The following is a 17645-nucleotide window of genomic DNA, read 5'->3' on the forward strand; positions in this document are numbered from 1 at the left end:
TATTACAAACATGAGAGATGTTGGAGAGGTTTTGAATATTGGGGCATAGGAGGGAAATGAGTTCAATTTTTAAAATATTAAGTTTCAGATGTCTCTAATACATGCTGTTTTTTTGAGAAGAGTTATATGGACATTGATTTATTTATTACCTCAATATGTAAACAAAATTTTTTTCACATTTGCTTTTTAAAAAGTTTTGAGTTTTAAATGATGTCCCTTCTTCCTCTTCCCCCTGCCCATAGTGAGAAAGCAAGCAATTTGATACAATTTATACATATTCAGTCATGCAATACATCTTTCCATATTAGTCATGCTTTTTAGGTACTTGTTATCTCCCCCATTAGACTATAACCACCTTGAGACTAGGGATCATTTGATTTTTTGCACATATTATTGCCTTCTCACCACATACAGAGAATGGCCCACAATAGAAATTACATCCAAAGTCCTTTGTAGTCTAATGAGTTGCCCCAAAAATAAAGCCAGAATTTATGGCCATTCTTCTATGTAAAGTGGTACACAAATTATCCTTTGATAAGGACAAATAAGGCTAGTCCTTATCAAGGTTGATCCAACCCAGCCAGATTAATACTTGCAAGAACACATCCTCCACTGCAATATTGCTTTTGAGTTTAGTGCTGTCTTTGACATCAACACAAGACATTATTTAATTACAAATAATAATAATGAGTATTGCTTTAAGATTTAGAAAGTGCTGTACAAATTTTATCTCATAACAACTCTGGGGGTTATTATTAACTCCATTTTATGGATCAGGAAACTGAGGCTGAAAATATGCAAGGCAGGATTTGAACTCAGGTTGTCCCAACTAATTCAGAACTCTTACCCACTGAAATTCTGAGCTACCAAATTAGTAATAAATATTAGTAATAACAATTCAAATATTAATAGTAATAACCACAGCTCCTAATTATGGATTTTAAAGATCAAATATATTAATGCTGTGCTTACATATGCTCTTGGTAAGACATGCCTTATTATCTCAACAGTACATACAGAGGATAGCATTGAAAAAGAGAATTATCTTCCCTAGTCTGACTAAATATAAAAGCTGAGACTCAAGGGCAAGTTTCTTGTGGTTGAGGATGAGTGGTTGAGTTTTTAACAGATTTAGCAGCAATTTCCCACAACAGAAGCAGCAGAGATAAATGGAAGCTTTTGTTTGTTGTATAACAGTACATGTTTGATTCTCTTTGACCCCATGTGAGGTTTTCTTAGCAGAGGTACAGGAGTGGTTTGCCATTTACTTCTCCAGCTCATTTTATAGATAAGAAAACTGAGGGAAAAGGGTTAAGTGACTTGTACAAGATCACTCAATAAATGTCTAAGTTTGGATTTGAATTTGGGAAGATTCATCTTCCTGACTCCAGATCTGGCACTCTATCTACAGGACTACCTAACTGCCCCCTAAAAATGAAAGCTGTTGTAAAATAGTCTTTCTCAGAACACAATGGCTCCCACTCATTGGAGAAAACACCTTCAAACAACAAAGGAGGTCTACTTGTTTGTAATTGCTATACAAGCATGAGTTAATCCAAATGGTCCCTAAGGTACCTCCCAATTCTACAATTATACAACCAGTTGATCTTAAAGAACCTCCATTCTATCTGGGGAGAAAAGTCAGTGATATCACAAATATATAGATGAATAAAAAATATCACCCTAACTTCTCATTCATTTTTATGGATAAACATGGAAAAAAAATCTAACATTTGGAATCAAGAGGAATGGATTGAATAGCGGCTCTGCCCCTGAGTAGTCAGTCCATTTTCATTGGTTCCTCTAAAATGAGGGAGGTTAGACTCTACTACGACATTTAAGGCTGCTCTCCTCTTGCCCTAACTCTATGATCTGGTCATCAAGAAGCTTGCAGGAAGGAAGAATGGAGCACAGGTAAATTATGCTCTCCAAAACTCCAATTCTGACCAATCTGGGAGAGTTCTCCCCAAACAGATCATTGACTAGAGTAGTTAACACAAAGCTAAAAGGAGTTTCCTTGACTCTCCTTCGTCTTATCCCCATTGCCTGGATACGGAAAAATTTGTCCACAGGACAATAGGAAGAGTGAGGGGGAGGAGAAAGGACATGAGACCTCAGAGAGAAATATTAAAGCCTTATGCAGATCAGCAATAATAGTGACTCATTTTTCAATTGCACTAAAGGTTTATGAGGCATCTCATTTTCAAGGACACAGAGATGGTTTTTTTCCATTTTGCCCCATAAGAAAACAAGAGATGATGTGACTTGCATCTAGGTGTCCTTCATACGAAGTCCTGTACTTTTCACTCAACCAACGCTGCCAGTAAATAGACACAATGGGCTCCAATCTGAGTAGGCCAGCCAGATAGGTACATCAATAATGAAGGCTTCCCAAAAGAAATCTGAGGAAGGTCAGGGAAATAAAAAATCTTTGGCTTACCTTATGAAAACCAACTTGACCTTGGTTGGGGCTGTCTTGATAATGGCAGATGCATTTTGGTGACTTCTTCCATACAATATCTGATTGTTTATCTGTTTGGGGATTAAACAAAGGCATGTAAAAATACAAATTTGTTATCCATTGAGGAAAATAAGAAGAATATATAAAAATTCAAATCCAATGGGATTTCTTCAATGCTTAGAAATATACCAAACAGCTAGGAATGTAGTAACTGAATTTGAAAGGGATGATATAGGAAAAATTCTCATTGTGTTAAGACTATCAGGTGACTTTTTATAGTATTTAATTAACTTTTGTGATGCTACATTCCAATAATCTCCTCTAAGTTCCATTCAGATCATAGGTCTTAAAATCAATATGGTGACCCTCACATCAAATTCTAAAAGTTTTTGCAGCAAAACAAAATATAACAGAAGTGTACATGAGGAAATGAACATCCTTTTGTTTTATAAAATAGAAGAATGGCCTTGGAGACAAGAACATCTAAGTTTAAATATTTCCTTTGACACATACTATGACTATGACTCTGAGTAAGTGATATAACCATTGAATGATAAAGGCGCTCTCCAAACTAAAAATAAATTGCAGATGTCCATCAATAGCAGGAACTTCCACACTGGAAATTCCATACAAAGATGAAAGCAGAGAGATCTAGACTTGCCGCCACTCCTGAAGAAATGGTTAAATAAAACAGAACTAATGCTGTTCTCTATTCTTGGTCAAGGATTCTTATTGATAATGATTCCCTGTTTACATAATCCAGGTTTTCAGTAAAGATATTAAGTCAATTAGTAGCTCCAGGAAAGTCATGAACTACAAAATTAATCTTCAAAAAAAAAAAAAATCAATAGTATTTCTACATAATAATAATGAAATACAATAAGAAATCATAGAAAGAAAAATCCAATTAATAACTACAAAATACATAAATTATCTGGGGATCAACCTCCAAAAGCAGACAAAAAATTTTTTATATTCAGTTATAAAATATTCCTTAAAAAAAAAAAAGAACAATTTAAATAATAGCTAAAGGATGCTATTGTGCTTGTGGATGGGTCTAGCCAATATAATAAAAATAATACTACTAAAATTAATTTATAATTAATTATTATATATAAGTGTTATATATAAAATTATAATTATAAAAATGCTATAAACTTTGAAAAATAGTAAATGAATTATCAAGGGAAATGATAAAAAGAAATAGGAATGAAGGAAGAACAGTACTTCTAGATCTCAAACTATATTATAAAATAGCATCATCAAAGCGACCTTGTATTGATTGAAGAATACAAAGACAGATCAATGTAACCGACCAGACAAGAGAGATTCAGAAATAGTAACTTAGTGTTTGGTCAAGTGGAATATCTCCCTATTTCATAAAACCTTTTGGAAAAACTGGAAAACAGTCTAGCAGAAATTATGTGAAACTGAAGAGTTTCTACACAGATAACATTAATGCACATAGGATAAGAATGGAAATAGTCAAGTGGGAAAAAAAATACTCTATCAGATTTTTCTGATAACGGTTTAGTGTCCAAGGGATGTATGTGTATGTGTAAGAGAATGAAAGAGAAAGAGACTGTCTATGTATATATTATGTACATATATAATTGATGTTAACAATAATATAATTATATGTGCATTTACAAATTTTAATAAATTGATTAATATTATATAATATATAAATTAATAAATATAAGAGACTAATAGACATTTCTTAATAGATATGAAGGTCAAGGGAATATGAATAAATAGATCTCAAAAGAAAAACTGCAAAGTATTCACAAATACATGAAAAAATGCCCTAAATCACTGATAATGATGTTGTATCATTTTCAAAGAGGACCATCGACATCACAAATTAATATCTTGAATCATATATGAATCACACTTAAGTGAAACAGAGTTGCACAAAATTGTCAGCCTCACTCTCTCTTCCAGAGTCATCAAAGTCCATTAGCAGGACAAAAGGGAGGGTGACCGCAGATGGCCCGGGATGCAGTGGATGACCTTGACGTCTTTGATGTCTGACCAAGGTCTAAGAAAGAGCTCCACAGAACCTATTTCGGTCACTTGCATGGTCACTGGAACAAATGGTTCTCAACGACCTATTCTGCCGAGGGAAGTCCTCATGTGCTTGGGGTAGATCCCCCTTTAACTCACCAACTGACGTAAAGCCTGTTGGTTACGCTCACCCTGGTTTGCCCTGTCTGCCAAGATGGTTCCCTGGGGTATGACCACTGTGGATGCTACAACTTCTCAGAATCACAGGTGGAAGTTGGTGCCAGGTAACACCAAAGGTGGGAGAGCAGCCCTAAAAGGGTTTGGCTAGCCCTCACACCTCACACACTAGCCCTCCCTAAAGATATCTTATGTACTGATAAGAAAAATACAAGTTAAGACAAGCCAGAGGTGTTCCCTCACTTCAAATTGGCAAAAATTGTAAAATAAGGCAATACTCACTGTTGCAACGCTTATGGGAAAACAGGTGCACTACTACATTGTTGGTAGAACAGTGAAATGGTAAAAACCATTTTGGGAAGAAATTTGATAACTTGCAAATAGACTAAAAGGTTGATACCCTTTCACCCAGGGACTCCATTACTGGGCTTCAAGAAAACCCACTGATAAGACAAAATTCACCATACATTTTAAAATATTGGAAGTAGCACTTTTTGTGGTAGCTAAAAATTGGAAACAAAGGTGATGGCAACCTATGAATAAATAATTTACATATGGTGTAAATGAAAGATAACCAAGAAAGGAAAAGAAATAATATTAAGGAAGGATTGGAAAAGGCTTCCTCCAGTAGCTGGGAATTTATAAACATTTATTGAGCAACGCCTTTGTGCCAGGCAAAGTGCTCAGTATTGAGGATACAAAAATATTCAAAGGACAGTCCTTCCCCTCAAGGAACTTGCACTTTAACAGGGGAGACAATATAAAAAAATAAAGGATAAACAGATAATTAAAGAGAGAGGAAGGATTTTTTTTTTAAGACCAACTATTTTGGACAAATCAATTTAGCAGTCGCATGGAAGATGAATCAGATATAGGGCTTCCAAGAGTGTGAGGCAAGACTTGAACCCCGATTGTTGAAGCCATCTCAGTTAAATCATGGATTTGAATCTCGTTTTTGATACTAAATGTGTGATCTTGCTTTTCCCCATAAAAGAGGGACATTCCATCAACACTATGGGATCAGAACAGGGATTCTTGCAGTGCATTCTGGGAATTTTTTAGTTTTTAATAGCTTTATTTTGATACAATTGGTTTCCTTTGTAATTGTCTGTATTTTATTTGATGTATTTCACATTATGATTCTGAGAAGAGCTCGATGGCTTCAATGGGATGCCAAAGGATTCCAGAATTTAGGAAAGATGAATCCCGTGTTAGATTAACCTGGAGGAGGGGGAGAGATGGATTCTTCCCAAATTTGTGTTCCATCTTTTCATCTGACTTTCGGTTGGGCAGAGGTCTTGGACCAGGGAAAGCACTGAACTCGTAGCCGTCTCCCCTTTCACCCGAGTTTCAGGGTGATTAGAGAAACGTAAGTAGGTTTTCTTCTCCAAAAAAATTCCGACATTTCATGTCAGACAATGAAGCTGAGTTCACTTCAGCAGCTCATTAGTTTTAATTTACATAACAGTCAATTTGAAGTTATGTGCTGGAAACCGCTGCTTTTTAACACTCAGAGGAGCCGGCAGCAGAAAGCAAAGCTGCCCGCTTCTACTGGATGGATTTTCCATTGCCAACTCCTCTGCTGTTTACTGGGAAAGCAGCTGCCGTCAGCAAATCTGCCAGAGCCGATGGAGTAATCACAGAGCTCCGAGTGGGGTGAAGAGCGATCGGGGCATGAAATGGAGGCAATCATGTGACAAAAATGGGAAACCTCAATCAAGCAAAACAAACGGAGCCAGCACAAGAGCCGGGGCCCAGCGTGGAAGCATCCCGTTTGGCCGGACCAGGCCCTCTCTCCGAGGGTCCCGGGAATCAGCTCCAGTTTTAGCTCCTACAGACTAGAACGGGGGAGATGGGGGAAAGGCTCCATTTTCAAGTGTTCTGGGCCAACAGCCCAATCTGACTAGGAAACACATCTCCCATGAGGCCCCAAGAGGCAAGACTGATGGATAGAGAGAGAGCTAAAATTCAAAGCAAAGAGAAAAGGGAAGAAGAAATGAGAGTGGGGATCCATAGGGAGGTCGTTGGTCATGGAGCTGACGTCATGGAGCTCACCATCCGATGAGCAGGCTATCCGCCCCCCTTTAAGGGGAGCTAAGTTAGCAAAGGGAGGACACTAAGCAGCACACACACTGGGAAGCACAGAAGTTTTGAGGGTCTCGAGATATGTGTATGTATGCACACATGTGCAGGAAGTTCCCGTTTTGCATACAAGCCCTGCCAAATGAGCACAGTGAGAACTCCCTCTTCCCCAGGCGTCCACCTTCCAGACCCTCCACTGGCCTGGAGCAAGCTTCCTCCTTTGACGTGCCCTCCCCCCAACTAAGCTCCTCGTCCAGATCCCAGCAGCAGGTCCCTTTCCCAGATAGGACAGCTCTGGCTCAGAGTCCACACCAATCTCTGCCTTTATTTTGGGCACCCTAATGCTTGGGTGATCCATTACCCCTCCAAAGGCGCTGGCTTCCTGGTCATCAAATCCCTGGTTTTCTACTTCCACCACAGTGGACAGAGTGTTGAACAGGGAGGCAGACCCTCATATCAGTCCCTAGTAGTGTAGCCATTAACCACTTTGTCTGCCTCAGTCTTCTCTGTAAAACAGGGCTCAGAAAATGTCTTCCCTCACAGGATTGTGGTTAGGATCAGGTGAGACAATAAATGTAAAAAATTGGAAGGTCTTCATTAGAATCAGTTATTATTTTCTCACTGACAACTACAATTACATTTCCAAGCTTTGAAGTTGTTCTCTCCGACCTGTATGCTGGTTGCATAGGGGACAAAACAAAAAAGGGAGCTTGTTGGAGCTCAGACCACCCTTACACCTTTGATTCATCCTCTCCCTCCCCCCAACCCTCTCGGGCCATTACACAAGTGGAACAGACTCAGTGACTGTTCAGTCCAACATTTGTTTTACAGACAAGGAGACTGAGGCAAAGTGACTTCCCCAAAGCCACACAGGCAACTGAGCATGAGAGCAAGGCTCGGACTCAAGTCCCATCCCTCTGTCTATAGCCTTCTTCCTGTCCCTTCTATCTAACTCCAACCTCACTCTTCTCCCTCAAAGTCTAGACCAGAAGCTCCATTAGAAACACTGTCCTCCAGCCTTGATGGAGTGCTGGACACGGAGCCAGGAAGACCCATCTTCCAGAATCCAGTCCTGGTACCAGACACTCTTCCTGTTGTCGTGGCCAACTCCTCTTCTTATACCATTTATCTATCCCCTTCCACATCCTCTATAACTTGGCCTGTTCCCCAAATCCTTGTTTTCTCCCCAAACTTCAGTCACTTTTTATTCACCAGTCTTCTCTCAGACACCCAAAAAACAGGTCAAGTGTTTCCCCATCCTCAAAAAACAATTCAGGTGACCCTGATGCCATCCCTTAAAACTCGAGTCTAATATTTTTCTTCATGTTCTCAGCCAAATGCTGGATCCTATCTCTCTCTATTTGTTGCTTCCATTTCCTCAACCACATCTAGAGCAGAGTAGACAGGTAAATAATGCTTGTGGCCTTGGAGGTAGGACTGCAACCAGTGCCAACTGATGCGGAATGCCTGATACATCTCAGCTACTTCAAACACTCAAGAACACTCCACCTTGTGCCTTTCTCTCCTGTATTGAGGAACCGCTCTCTCCTTCCATCTACACTAGCGCTCCAGCTGCCTTTGCATGATCATTGTCCATCTGTCGCCAACCAATAGGGCTCTCAACAGATCTCACAGATTCAACGATTAGCTCCATTAAAATAATCCCCAAATCTACCCACCCAACACCCATCGTTCAGTCTGGTATCACCAACTGTCTATTGAAAATCTCCATTTTTATGTCTTATACACAGATCCCATTTATCCTGCCTGAAATGGAGAGAATTAAGTTATTGGACTACTTGTTGGTCTGAGATTATGTATTACAAATAATACCTGGATTTTTGAGTTGGGCAGAACTGAATGAAGCCCCAGCTCTCCCCCCAATAAACTCTTTCTTTTTTCAGACCTCCGTTTATGTTGATATCAGTGATTGAACCAATAAACATTTTCCCCCTGAGGCAATTGGGTCAAGTGACTTGCCCAGAGTCATACAGCAAGGAAGTTATTAAGTTTCTGAGGCTGGATTTGAATTCAGGTCCTTCTGATATCGAGTGGGGGGGAGGGGGGCTCTATCCACTGTGCTATCTAAATGCCCCACCAATAAACAAATAAGTGACTGCTCCTTGCCAAATATCTGTTTCAAACCCTGGAGTTAAAAAATGAAGATCAGAGACAGTCTATTCTCCAAGAGCACAAAACAGAATGGGGGAGACAGCATACAAATCATGGTATGGAAACAAACTACACAAAGGATAAAGTAAAAATCGACAGAAAAGGGCTCTGGAATGAAGAGGGACAGGGAAAGGCTTCCTGGAAAGGGCAGGACTTGGCCACAGACTTGAAGGATGCCAGGGGAGGCAGGAGATGAAGAGGGAGAGTCATCCACGCACGGCTGATGGCTGGGAAAAAGGCCCAAAAGGGGGCTAAAAAGCCTTCTGGGGGAACATGAAGAAGGCCAGTGTAACTGGAGCACAGACTAGGTGGTGAGGCATGAAAGATATCAGAAAAAGGGGAAGACGAGCAGCAAGTTTGAACATCAAACAGTGGATTCGATGCTCGTCCTGGTGGGTGTTGGGACCTAGTGGGATTTGCAGAGCAGGGGATGATGGCTCAGACTTGTGTTTGTGAAGTTTACGTCGATAGGGTTAGCACAGGATGGGCTGCCCGGGAGCAAGGTGCGGGAGGAAAACAAGCCGGCCGACTATGGCAACCGCTCAGACGTGGGGTGACGGAATCCTGCCCCACTGGTGGCAGGGTCAGAGGGAAGAAGGGTCCGTCCATCTGATAGAAAGGTTCTGGAGGTCCCGATAACAGAGTGGTTTTGGGGAAGGAGGGTAGGACTTCGAGGCTGGGGACAATATTACAGCATAGGTGATTGGGAAGGGGGTGCTTGTTGACAGTAACTAGGAGGCTTGGAAAAGGGAGAGGGATTGGGGGAGAGATCAGGAAGACAATGTTGGATATGTTGTGTGCAGGGCACAAAAATCATAGCCAGTTTAACATAACCCCGAAGCTGTTGGAGATCTACTGGACGCCAAAAGGGAACACAAGGCTGGATAAGTAGATATGACAATCTGTGGCACAGAGGTGATAATTAATGTCGCCTCTCCAAGAAAGCTCCGTGAATGTTCTCACTCCTCAAATTACACCGTCCCTTCTTATCGGGGTACTTGCATAACCCCAACAGAATAGCAGGTCTTTGGGAGCAGGAACTGCTTTGCTTTTGTTTTTGTATCCCCACTGATCAGCACGAAGCCTGACACCGAAGAGGAAGTTAATATATATTTAATGGATTAATGTAAACCAGATAGCCATACTATCCTAAAGGTGGAAACAAATCAATAAGGCATTCTGGGGGATTCTTTATAGAGAACTTGAGAAAGGAAGAGGAAATAAGTCCCATGTCTCAGAAGGTTTAGTTAGATGAAGGAACATCTGGAAGACTACAGGAATGTGCCCATTGATAAGGAAGTAGAAAGGATTTCTCAGTCATTCATAGTGGTGGTGGTGGGGGTGATTTTCTTTAATTACATGGACAGACTCAATTTAACTTTAAATTCCTTAGTGAGATCTGCTTCAATGAAAGCAAATTTCAAAAAAAAAAATGCATATTTGTGAAACAGTTCAAATTTAAACTCTTCTCAATTTTCCATCCTTGGACTCGGCATAAATGAAGATTTATCGGAAACAGCAGTCCAATTACAGCTAGGCAGCAAACTTATCGGATAGCAAGTCAAGTTAATTAAATTGAGCTGGGCATGGAAGTTTTAATTATACAAAAATTAAAATGTAGTCAAAACAACCAATCCCTTGTGGATTAGGAATACCACAAGGGAGAAATGTGATACGTTTATTTTCCGGTACCTTTTCCAGAAAAGGGGACCTTATTGTATTAATTCAGCGAGAATGTTGGCAACATAAATGGTTTCATTCAGAAACTTATTCTCCAAAAACTTCTGAAAATTTTTGTTACATTAAAAATCCAGCCCATTGTGAAGTGGCAAGAAATTCTGAGATAGAGAGAGATAGAGAGAAGGGGGTAAAGGGGAAGAGAGAGACAATGAGAGAAAGAGAGAAAGACAGAGAAAGACAAAGACAAAGAAAGAAAGAGAAAGACAAAAACAGAGACAGAAATTCGAGAGCAAAAGAGACAGAGAGAGAGAAATAAGAGAGAGAGAGATATTAAAATTTTGCCTCAGATATTGCTTATAATATATGTTTTTGGGCAAGTCAGTAACTTCTTTCAGTCTGTTTCCTCACCTGAAAAATAGAAATAATAATAATACATATTGAACCTGCCTCAAAGAGCTTTTGGGAGGACAAAATGACTTTAAACATGTTATATAAACCTTAAATTACTATAGAAACATAAGAGCTTAGTATAGAAGTTGTCATTTGACATGTTAGGAAACAGATGTCAAGAGAACTTACAAAAGACTATACGAGTTACATGGGACAGAACCAGAATTCAGTCATCCATGCCTTTTGGTCCACATCTATTCCTCTTTCCCCTAGAGCAAGGACTTATCCAGAAAAAAATCGTAAAAACAATCTTGATGTCAATAACATTGTGCTCATTCATATCCAGAATAAATTCTATAAAGAAAATAATGCAACTGAAACAACTCCACTGAAAAGCCATATTATCCTAAAAGTGGAAACAACTCAACAAAAACCCCACACTTCCTTTGGCTCAGCAGAACTGGAGTCAGGAGTGGAGCATGGATTTAGAAAGTGGGATATGTCTTAACATGCTTTATGTTGTTTTCTTTCTTCCAAATCAGGGTTGGATGCAGAGCTGGTATAATGGGAAATTACTTTGCTAGGTCAAGGTTTTAAAAAACAACTTCTATAAATAGGAATCTCATACAAACATGGTATTTAGCTTTTTTCAACCAGTACCTACAAGATGGCTTTGAAGCTCATAGAAAAATAGAGTTTCTTTACAACTAAAGTCCAAGTATGATATTTCGTTATTAATATATTTTATTAACTTTCCATCCATTGTTAAATATCTATACATACAAAGCATTAAAATTAAGTGGGAAATTTATTATATTTTCTATCACCATAAAATCCCTGAAAACATTACAAACCCTTTATTTTTCAGATTTATTTTCCTACTACTCCTATGGATCGAACAGGTTTAGTAATATTGAGTGCATTTTATACTTAAGAAAACTGAGGATTAAGTAATTCATCTCACATATGTAAATTTGCATAATTAATTGGTACAGACTGAAACATTGATTCCTGATTCTATATTCTTTACAAAAATTCCACTCTTTATGGAAAAATAAAAACTGTCATCACGATGATTCTCCACCCTCGTGAGAATGGCGGGGAATTAAACTCAGAGGATTGAGATGGTGAAAGATTAAGTGACAAGAGGAAATTTATTCCATTTCATAACACTGCAGGAAGAAAGAAAAAAATAAGATCCCAGGCTCTCTAAGGACTTTTTAACATCTACTAGAAGGAGACTGGGAAGGGAAGTATAGAGTAGATAATGCTGTTGTGAGGTGGGTGGACCATTCTCAACGGTAATATGTACTGAGTATGTGGGTGATTGAGTTGTGGATGGGTTAGAACTGCCTTGAGGACTTCAGAGACAGCACAGAAAGCAATCGTGGGAGGGTGTCGAGTAGGATGATGAGTAAAAGGCAGTGAGGGTGTACTGGAGACAAACGTCACAATTGTCTGTTTGATGGTGCAATGGATCTGAGCCATTGCCTCAACTTCTAATTTCTTTATTACCTTCCCCTTTGGGTCATACTAAAAGTCCAACTTTGGACACCATTGGTTTAGACCAAACATGGTGGATTTCACAGCAAGAAAGGCAGTTTAATTGACATGTGAGCAGCTGCCACTAAGAAATTTTGACAAAATTACCAAGACAGATTCCCTTGTCCTCTCAGTTTCTTCTCTACATCTCTTGTCCATTTCGTGCCATACATTCTCATTTCCCAGTGTCAAGCTCTGTCATGCTACTTCAATCTCTCCTAAAGTACTTCATATTTCTTCCTCTTCCAATCAAAATTTAGCACTAAACTAGGTATCTAAATGAAGTAAGTCACACCAAAGGGAAAAGGATTAACAGCTTTAACATGACAGGGGAATCTGGATTTTAAGAGAGAAGCTGGCAAACAGAAATTAATCCTTAATTGACAGGACAATTAGGTAAACTATTTTGGAACAAGGATCAAATGGACAGAATGTTTCAAAGATGAGACTTGAAATCAGGGCTTCCTGACTCTGAATTCAGTTCCTATACATTATGGCATGCTGTGTAGACAAGAAGAGATTCCATTATAATAATCATTGCTGTTGATTTTCTTTAGGTCCTTATACACTCCTGTATTTTTTTAAATAAGTTCATTTTTCTCAATACTAGAATTTTATATATTTGAGAGAAAGTGCATAATTTAAAATTTGCTGTTTTTTAAATTTTTATTCTACATTCATGTCATAGAATCATAGAGTTGAAAAGACTAACTATGGCTAACTATGCCTACGAAAGATTCTTTGACAGTGAAACTGAGACATGGTGTTCTGTCTCTACCTGAAAATCCTGAATGGTCCTAAATCATTACCTCCCCAAGCAAGCCTTTCTCCTTCCTAGCAGCCTGAATTGTCAGAAAATTTCTGTCAAGGTTAATCTTGCAATTCCAGGTCCGCAAATGTGGCCTTCTGAGTCGAACGAGACCAACTTCAAGACCTTTTACACATGGGAGCACTTTAAATACTGAAAGACAGCCTTCCTGTCCTCCTGAGTTTTTTCCTCTCCAGATTAAAATCTTCAAATCCCACCTAGCACTCTCATATATAAGGTATATACAGAAGATCTTTTGCCATTCAGTCTGCCCTCCATGAGACTCTTTCCAGCTTATCAACGTATTTCTCAAACTGTGATACTTAGAAACGAACACATAAACTCTAGACAGAATCTGAATTTTTTGAAGTCGCCAACATTCTCTTGCATTTTTACTTTATTATGGACTTATAACTTTCCATCATGGTCATATTTCATATTCCATAATTATCCAGGTCATTCTAAAAGTGGATTTAGAGGTAATCTATCAATAGAAGAATATTCATATAAAGATTATTTTTAATCATCAAATACAAGGATATTTTATCAAAAACACTGACATGGTAGAGAACCTCACAAAAGAATAATATAGATCAAAGTGTGTCTGACAAAAACATGAGATCTTGCCTTTCCTTGGCTTCTTCCTATATAGTATATATATTTGGCTTCAATTACCGATTAATTCTCAAATGCAGCTAACATACTGACAAGTATCCACACCTTAGAAGTAAGTATGGAGAGAATCATAAAATTTTAAGAGTTGGGAGAGATCTGGGAGATGATTTAATAAAAACCCATTTTTTAACAAACCACAGATTTTGAGCTAACTGGGAATTAGAGGACCATTTCACGGTGGGAAAACTGAGGCAAGAAAGGGGCAGTGATGTGTCACACAAAAATCAAGAAGGTACTTTAGTACCTTGTAAGCCATCTAGCCCAACCTCATCATTTGACAGATGAGGAAGCTGAGGTACATGGAGGTGATTGACTGGATCAAGATGTGAATGTAAGCTCTGTGACTTTAGTCTGTGGACTTCTTTCTCTTTTATGTTATTTCCTCAGTAAGAGAGAAAAAGGAATACATTAATACAAAATATGATTATCAGGTGGCCATCTTCTGCCCTGTGTCCCCTTTCACAGCCAAAAGCCATGGATGGATTGTAGCCACTTCTGTAATGTGAGAACTACTGGGGCCATAAAGTTGAATCATACCCAAAACCTCAATGGAGAAAACATGTACCAATAAGACCAAATTGTGACAAATCTAGAGAAGGAAATAAAATCCCAAGTTATCACAAATCTTGTTTTACAAATCAGGAAACCGAGGCCCAGAAACTTTTAAGTGACTTATTCAGAGTTGCACGGGAAAGATTTCAACCATATTCTTCAACTATAGATGTAGGAGTCTTTCAACTGTATGAGGCTGTCTTCCATATGTACTAAGGGTCTTCAAAGTCACTCAACTAGGCTGCATGGGCATCCACAGTGGATTAACACACAAAACCACAAATGACAAGGGACATTTGAGATTCTCCTAAGTCCTCATTTAATAAGGGTAGAAATGGAATTCAGAAAAAGAAAGTGATTTTCCACGGTCTCCAGATAAATTTACTCATGGATTTAGATTTGAATTTAGGACACAGATCGCTGTCCAGTGTTCTGAGCGTTGCCCAAGGCTCAGATTATTCTATCTAATCCCCTCTGGATTCTTACCAAAGTAAATAAGCCTGAGACTTCCTTCGTGGCCTTGTTCATAATAAGATGCATTTCACACTCTGGGTTATTTGTAAATAAGAGAAGCAGAAAACTAAGAAAACAGACCTGGAGACAGAAAGATACAACTCCAAAAGGGATTAGTTATGCAACTAAAAACAGGCCAGTTTATCTTGAGTTTTATTTTCCTCTCACCTTAAAAATAAGATGAAAGAATTAAATTAAAAAATGAAATAAAAAGTATTAAGTTCAGACTATATGACAGGAATCATGTTAAGTGTTAGAGATTGTTGTTGTCAAGTCATTTCAGTCTTGTTTCACTCTCCATGATGCCATCTGGGATTTTCCAGGCAAAATGTACAAAATGGGGCAATCCTTACCCTCAAGGAACTTACAGTTTAATGTAAAATCATACAATAGTAGCAAGAGAGTAATTATAACTATATCTATCATATAAAATTAGAGATGGTTGTAAATAATTTTACAAACTTTAAAACTCAAGAGAATATTAGTTTGTTTTTTAAATCATCAAGGGGTTCCAAAAAGGTTAATTCAGTTTTAGATTACTATCGTTTTCTTTTCATATTTCAATGGAATTCAAAAAGAAATAATCCTGGGACAATTCCATTATATTTCATATTCTCTGGACTAACAAAATACACTGATGAAAAAACTAGAATGGTTTCTCCAAAATGAATAAACATCTTAGAATGAAAGCATTTTCAGGACAGGTTGAGCAATATATATATATATATATATACATACATATATATATAAAAATCAATAAGACATATTATTATTAGATTATCATCATGATTTGATTATCTCCTTATCTCCTTTTGAAGGGAGGCATATAGAAATAACCTGAGGACTGGTGAGTCTTCTGCTATTATGATTTTATATTTAATGTTTGCAGACTGTTGCAAAGGGTAGTAAAAATAATGGCTTATCTGTATTTGAATACCAGTGAGATGACTTTCTAAAGACTCAAAATTAGCTTTAGGACAACTCCAGAAGCAGAAGGAACAATATGGATGGCATGTACCTCATTCTATTGATACAAAGTGAAACTTCCTCTTGAGGTCTCCATTTGAAAACTTTTTATTCCATGCTGTCTGGAGAGTAAATATGGTGAAATCTACTAAAGATACCTCTCTACAATTTGAATGGATCAATTTTACTCTCAGGCATTGGGGGAAAGCAGTTTTATCAGTAACAATGCATTGATAAGATGCACTGATACAAGGAAAGCCTTTTACAAGTTTCAAACTGAGGACAAGGATGATGAAAGAAGTCTTTGTTGTTTCAATTCTAGTAGAGTTTGTTTATTCTTTTTTTTTTTCCTTGAGGCAACTGGGATTAAGTGACTTACCCAGGGTCACAAAAGTGTTAAGTGTCTGAGACCAGATTTGAATCCTGACTTCAGGGCTGGTGCTCCATCCACTGCATCACCTCACTACTTAAGGGTATTTTGGGAGGGATTCATATATGAGGCTAGTTTATAAAAGCGAGCAAGCTTTTGGTTTATATATTTTAGCCACTCGATCATCTCTTTCTAAGCATCGATTGTTGCAATTACTGCTACTATTACTCCTGGGTGTTTTATTTGTTTGTTTACCAGACCTGTGATTTCATGTACGTCCAGTAAGACAGCTTCAAGAATGTATCAGATCAGCATCTTTTCTACAACCTATTTTGTTCAGTGTTACCTGGGGCGCTCCGAGGTTAAACAATCTGCCCAGCATCATACAGCCAGAATACATCAGGGTCACAATGGGAGCCTCTATTTTTTTGATTCTCAGGCTAACTTCCATCTACTGTATCAGTCTCGCTTTTATTACCATCATCAAAGGCTAATATGTAATCTGTCTCCAGTTAATCAGCTCCAATAACTAGAAGTGAAAGCAGCATCATTTAATTTTCCCGTATTGGTCCTGGGAGGCCCCCTACCAATGGCACAGACTAAATCCAAATAACATTTGGGGCACTGTTGCTGTGTCAATAGTTACGGGACACTCAATCTAGCCAAGCAAACCTCACTTAGGTTGCAGTCATGACATTTTAAATCGATTCCAAGCCCCCAAAGTCCTGGAAAAGAGGGAAGAGAGCTGCATTTCTAATGTCATTCTCTTCTAAGGTTTTAATATGGAAGAAGGTTCTTCTATAAATGGAACGGCCATCGATTGACAGGTCTCACTGATGGTTCTTTCCTAGGGAAAATCCATCCTGACAGCCACAGTAAGGTTTCCGAGAAATGTCACTTGGGAAGACCAAGCCTGATCCCGCATTAATAAAGAGGGAATGTTGATGATTGTGGGGTAGTTAAGACTTAATTTATCTGTTATCTCTTTTATCCACTAGAGAATGTGCATAATAAAGAAGACAGAGTTTTGGTTTCATAGTCATGGATGCTCCTTTACAATTACTGCCTATAGGACTATGGGCAAATCACTTGATCTCAATCAATGGACAAACTGTTTCAGATCATATATTACAAGCAGATTAGTTCACTGATATCATAGGTGGAGGGCCCAGCACAGTTCCCATCTCAAGTCTCAGGCTTCCCTCTTCACTCCACACACAAATTTTCCTCTAAAGAATATGGCTTCCCAA

General features: G+C 38.5%; 1 protein-coding gene across 1 annotated transcript in view; it reads right to left on the reverse strand.

The window, feature by feature from the left end:
- The window catches only part of PATJ (PATJ crumbs cell polarity complex component), a 325629-nt gene that overhangs the window by 95335 nt on the left and 212649 nt on the right, over nucleotides 1-17645 (reverse strand). Inside the window, exon 29 of the mRNA XM_051999546.1 lies at nucleotides 2441-2532. Coding sequence (XP_051855506.1) covers nucleotides 2441-2532 — 92 coding nt within the window. The remainder of the gene's footprint in view (nucleotides 1-2440; nucleotides 2533-17645) is intronic.

Source organism: Antechinus flavipes, chromosome 4 (genome assembly GCF_016432865.1).
Source record: "Antechinus flavipes isolate AdamAnt ecotype Samford, QLD, Australia chromosome 4, AdamAnt_v2, whole genome shotgun sequence".
Classification (NCBI taxonomy): Eukaryota; Metazoa; Chordata; class Mammalia; order Dasyuromorphia; family Dasyuridae; genus Antechinus; species Antechinus flavipes.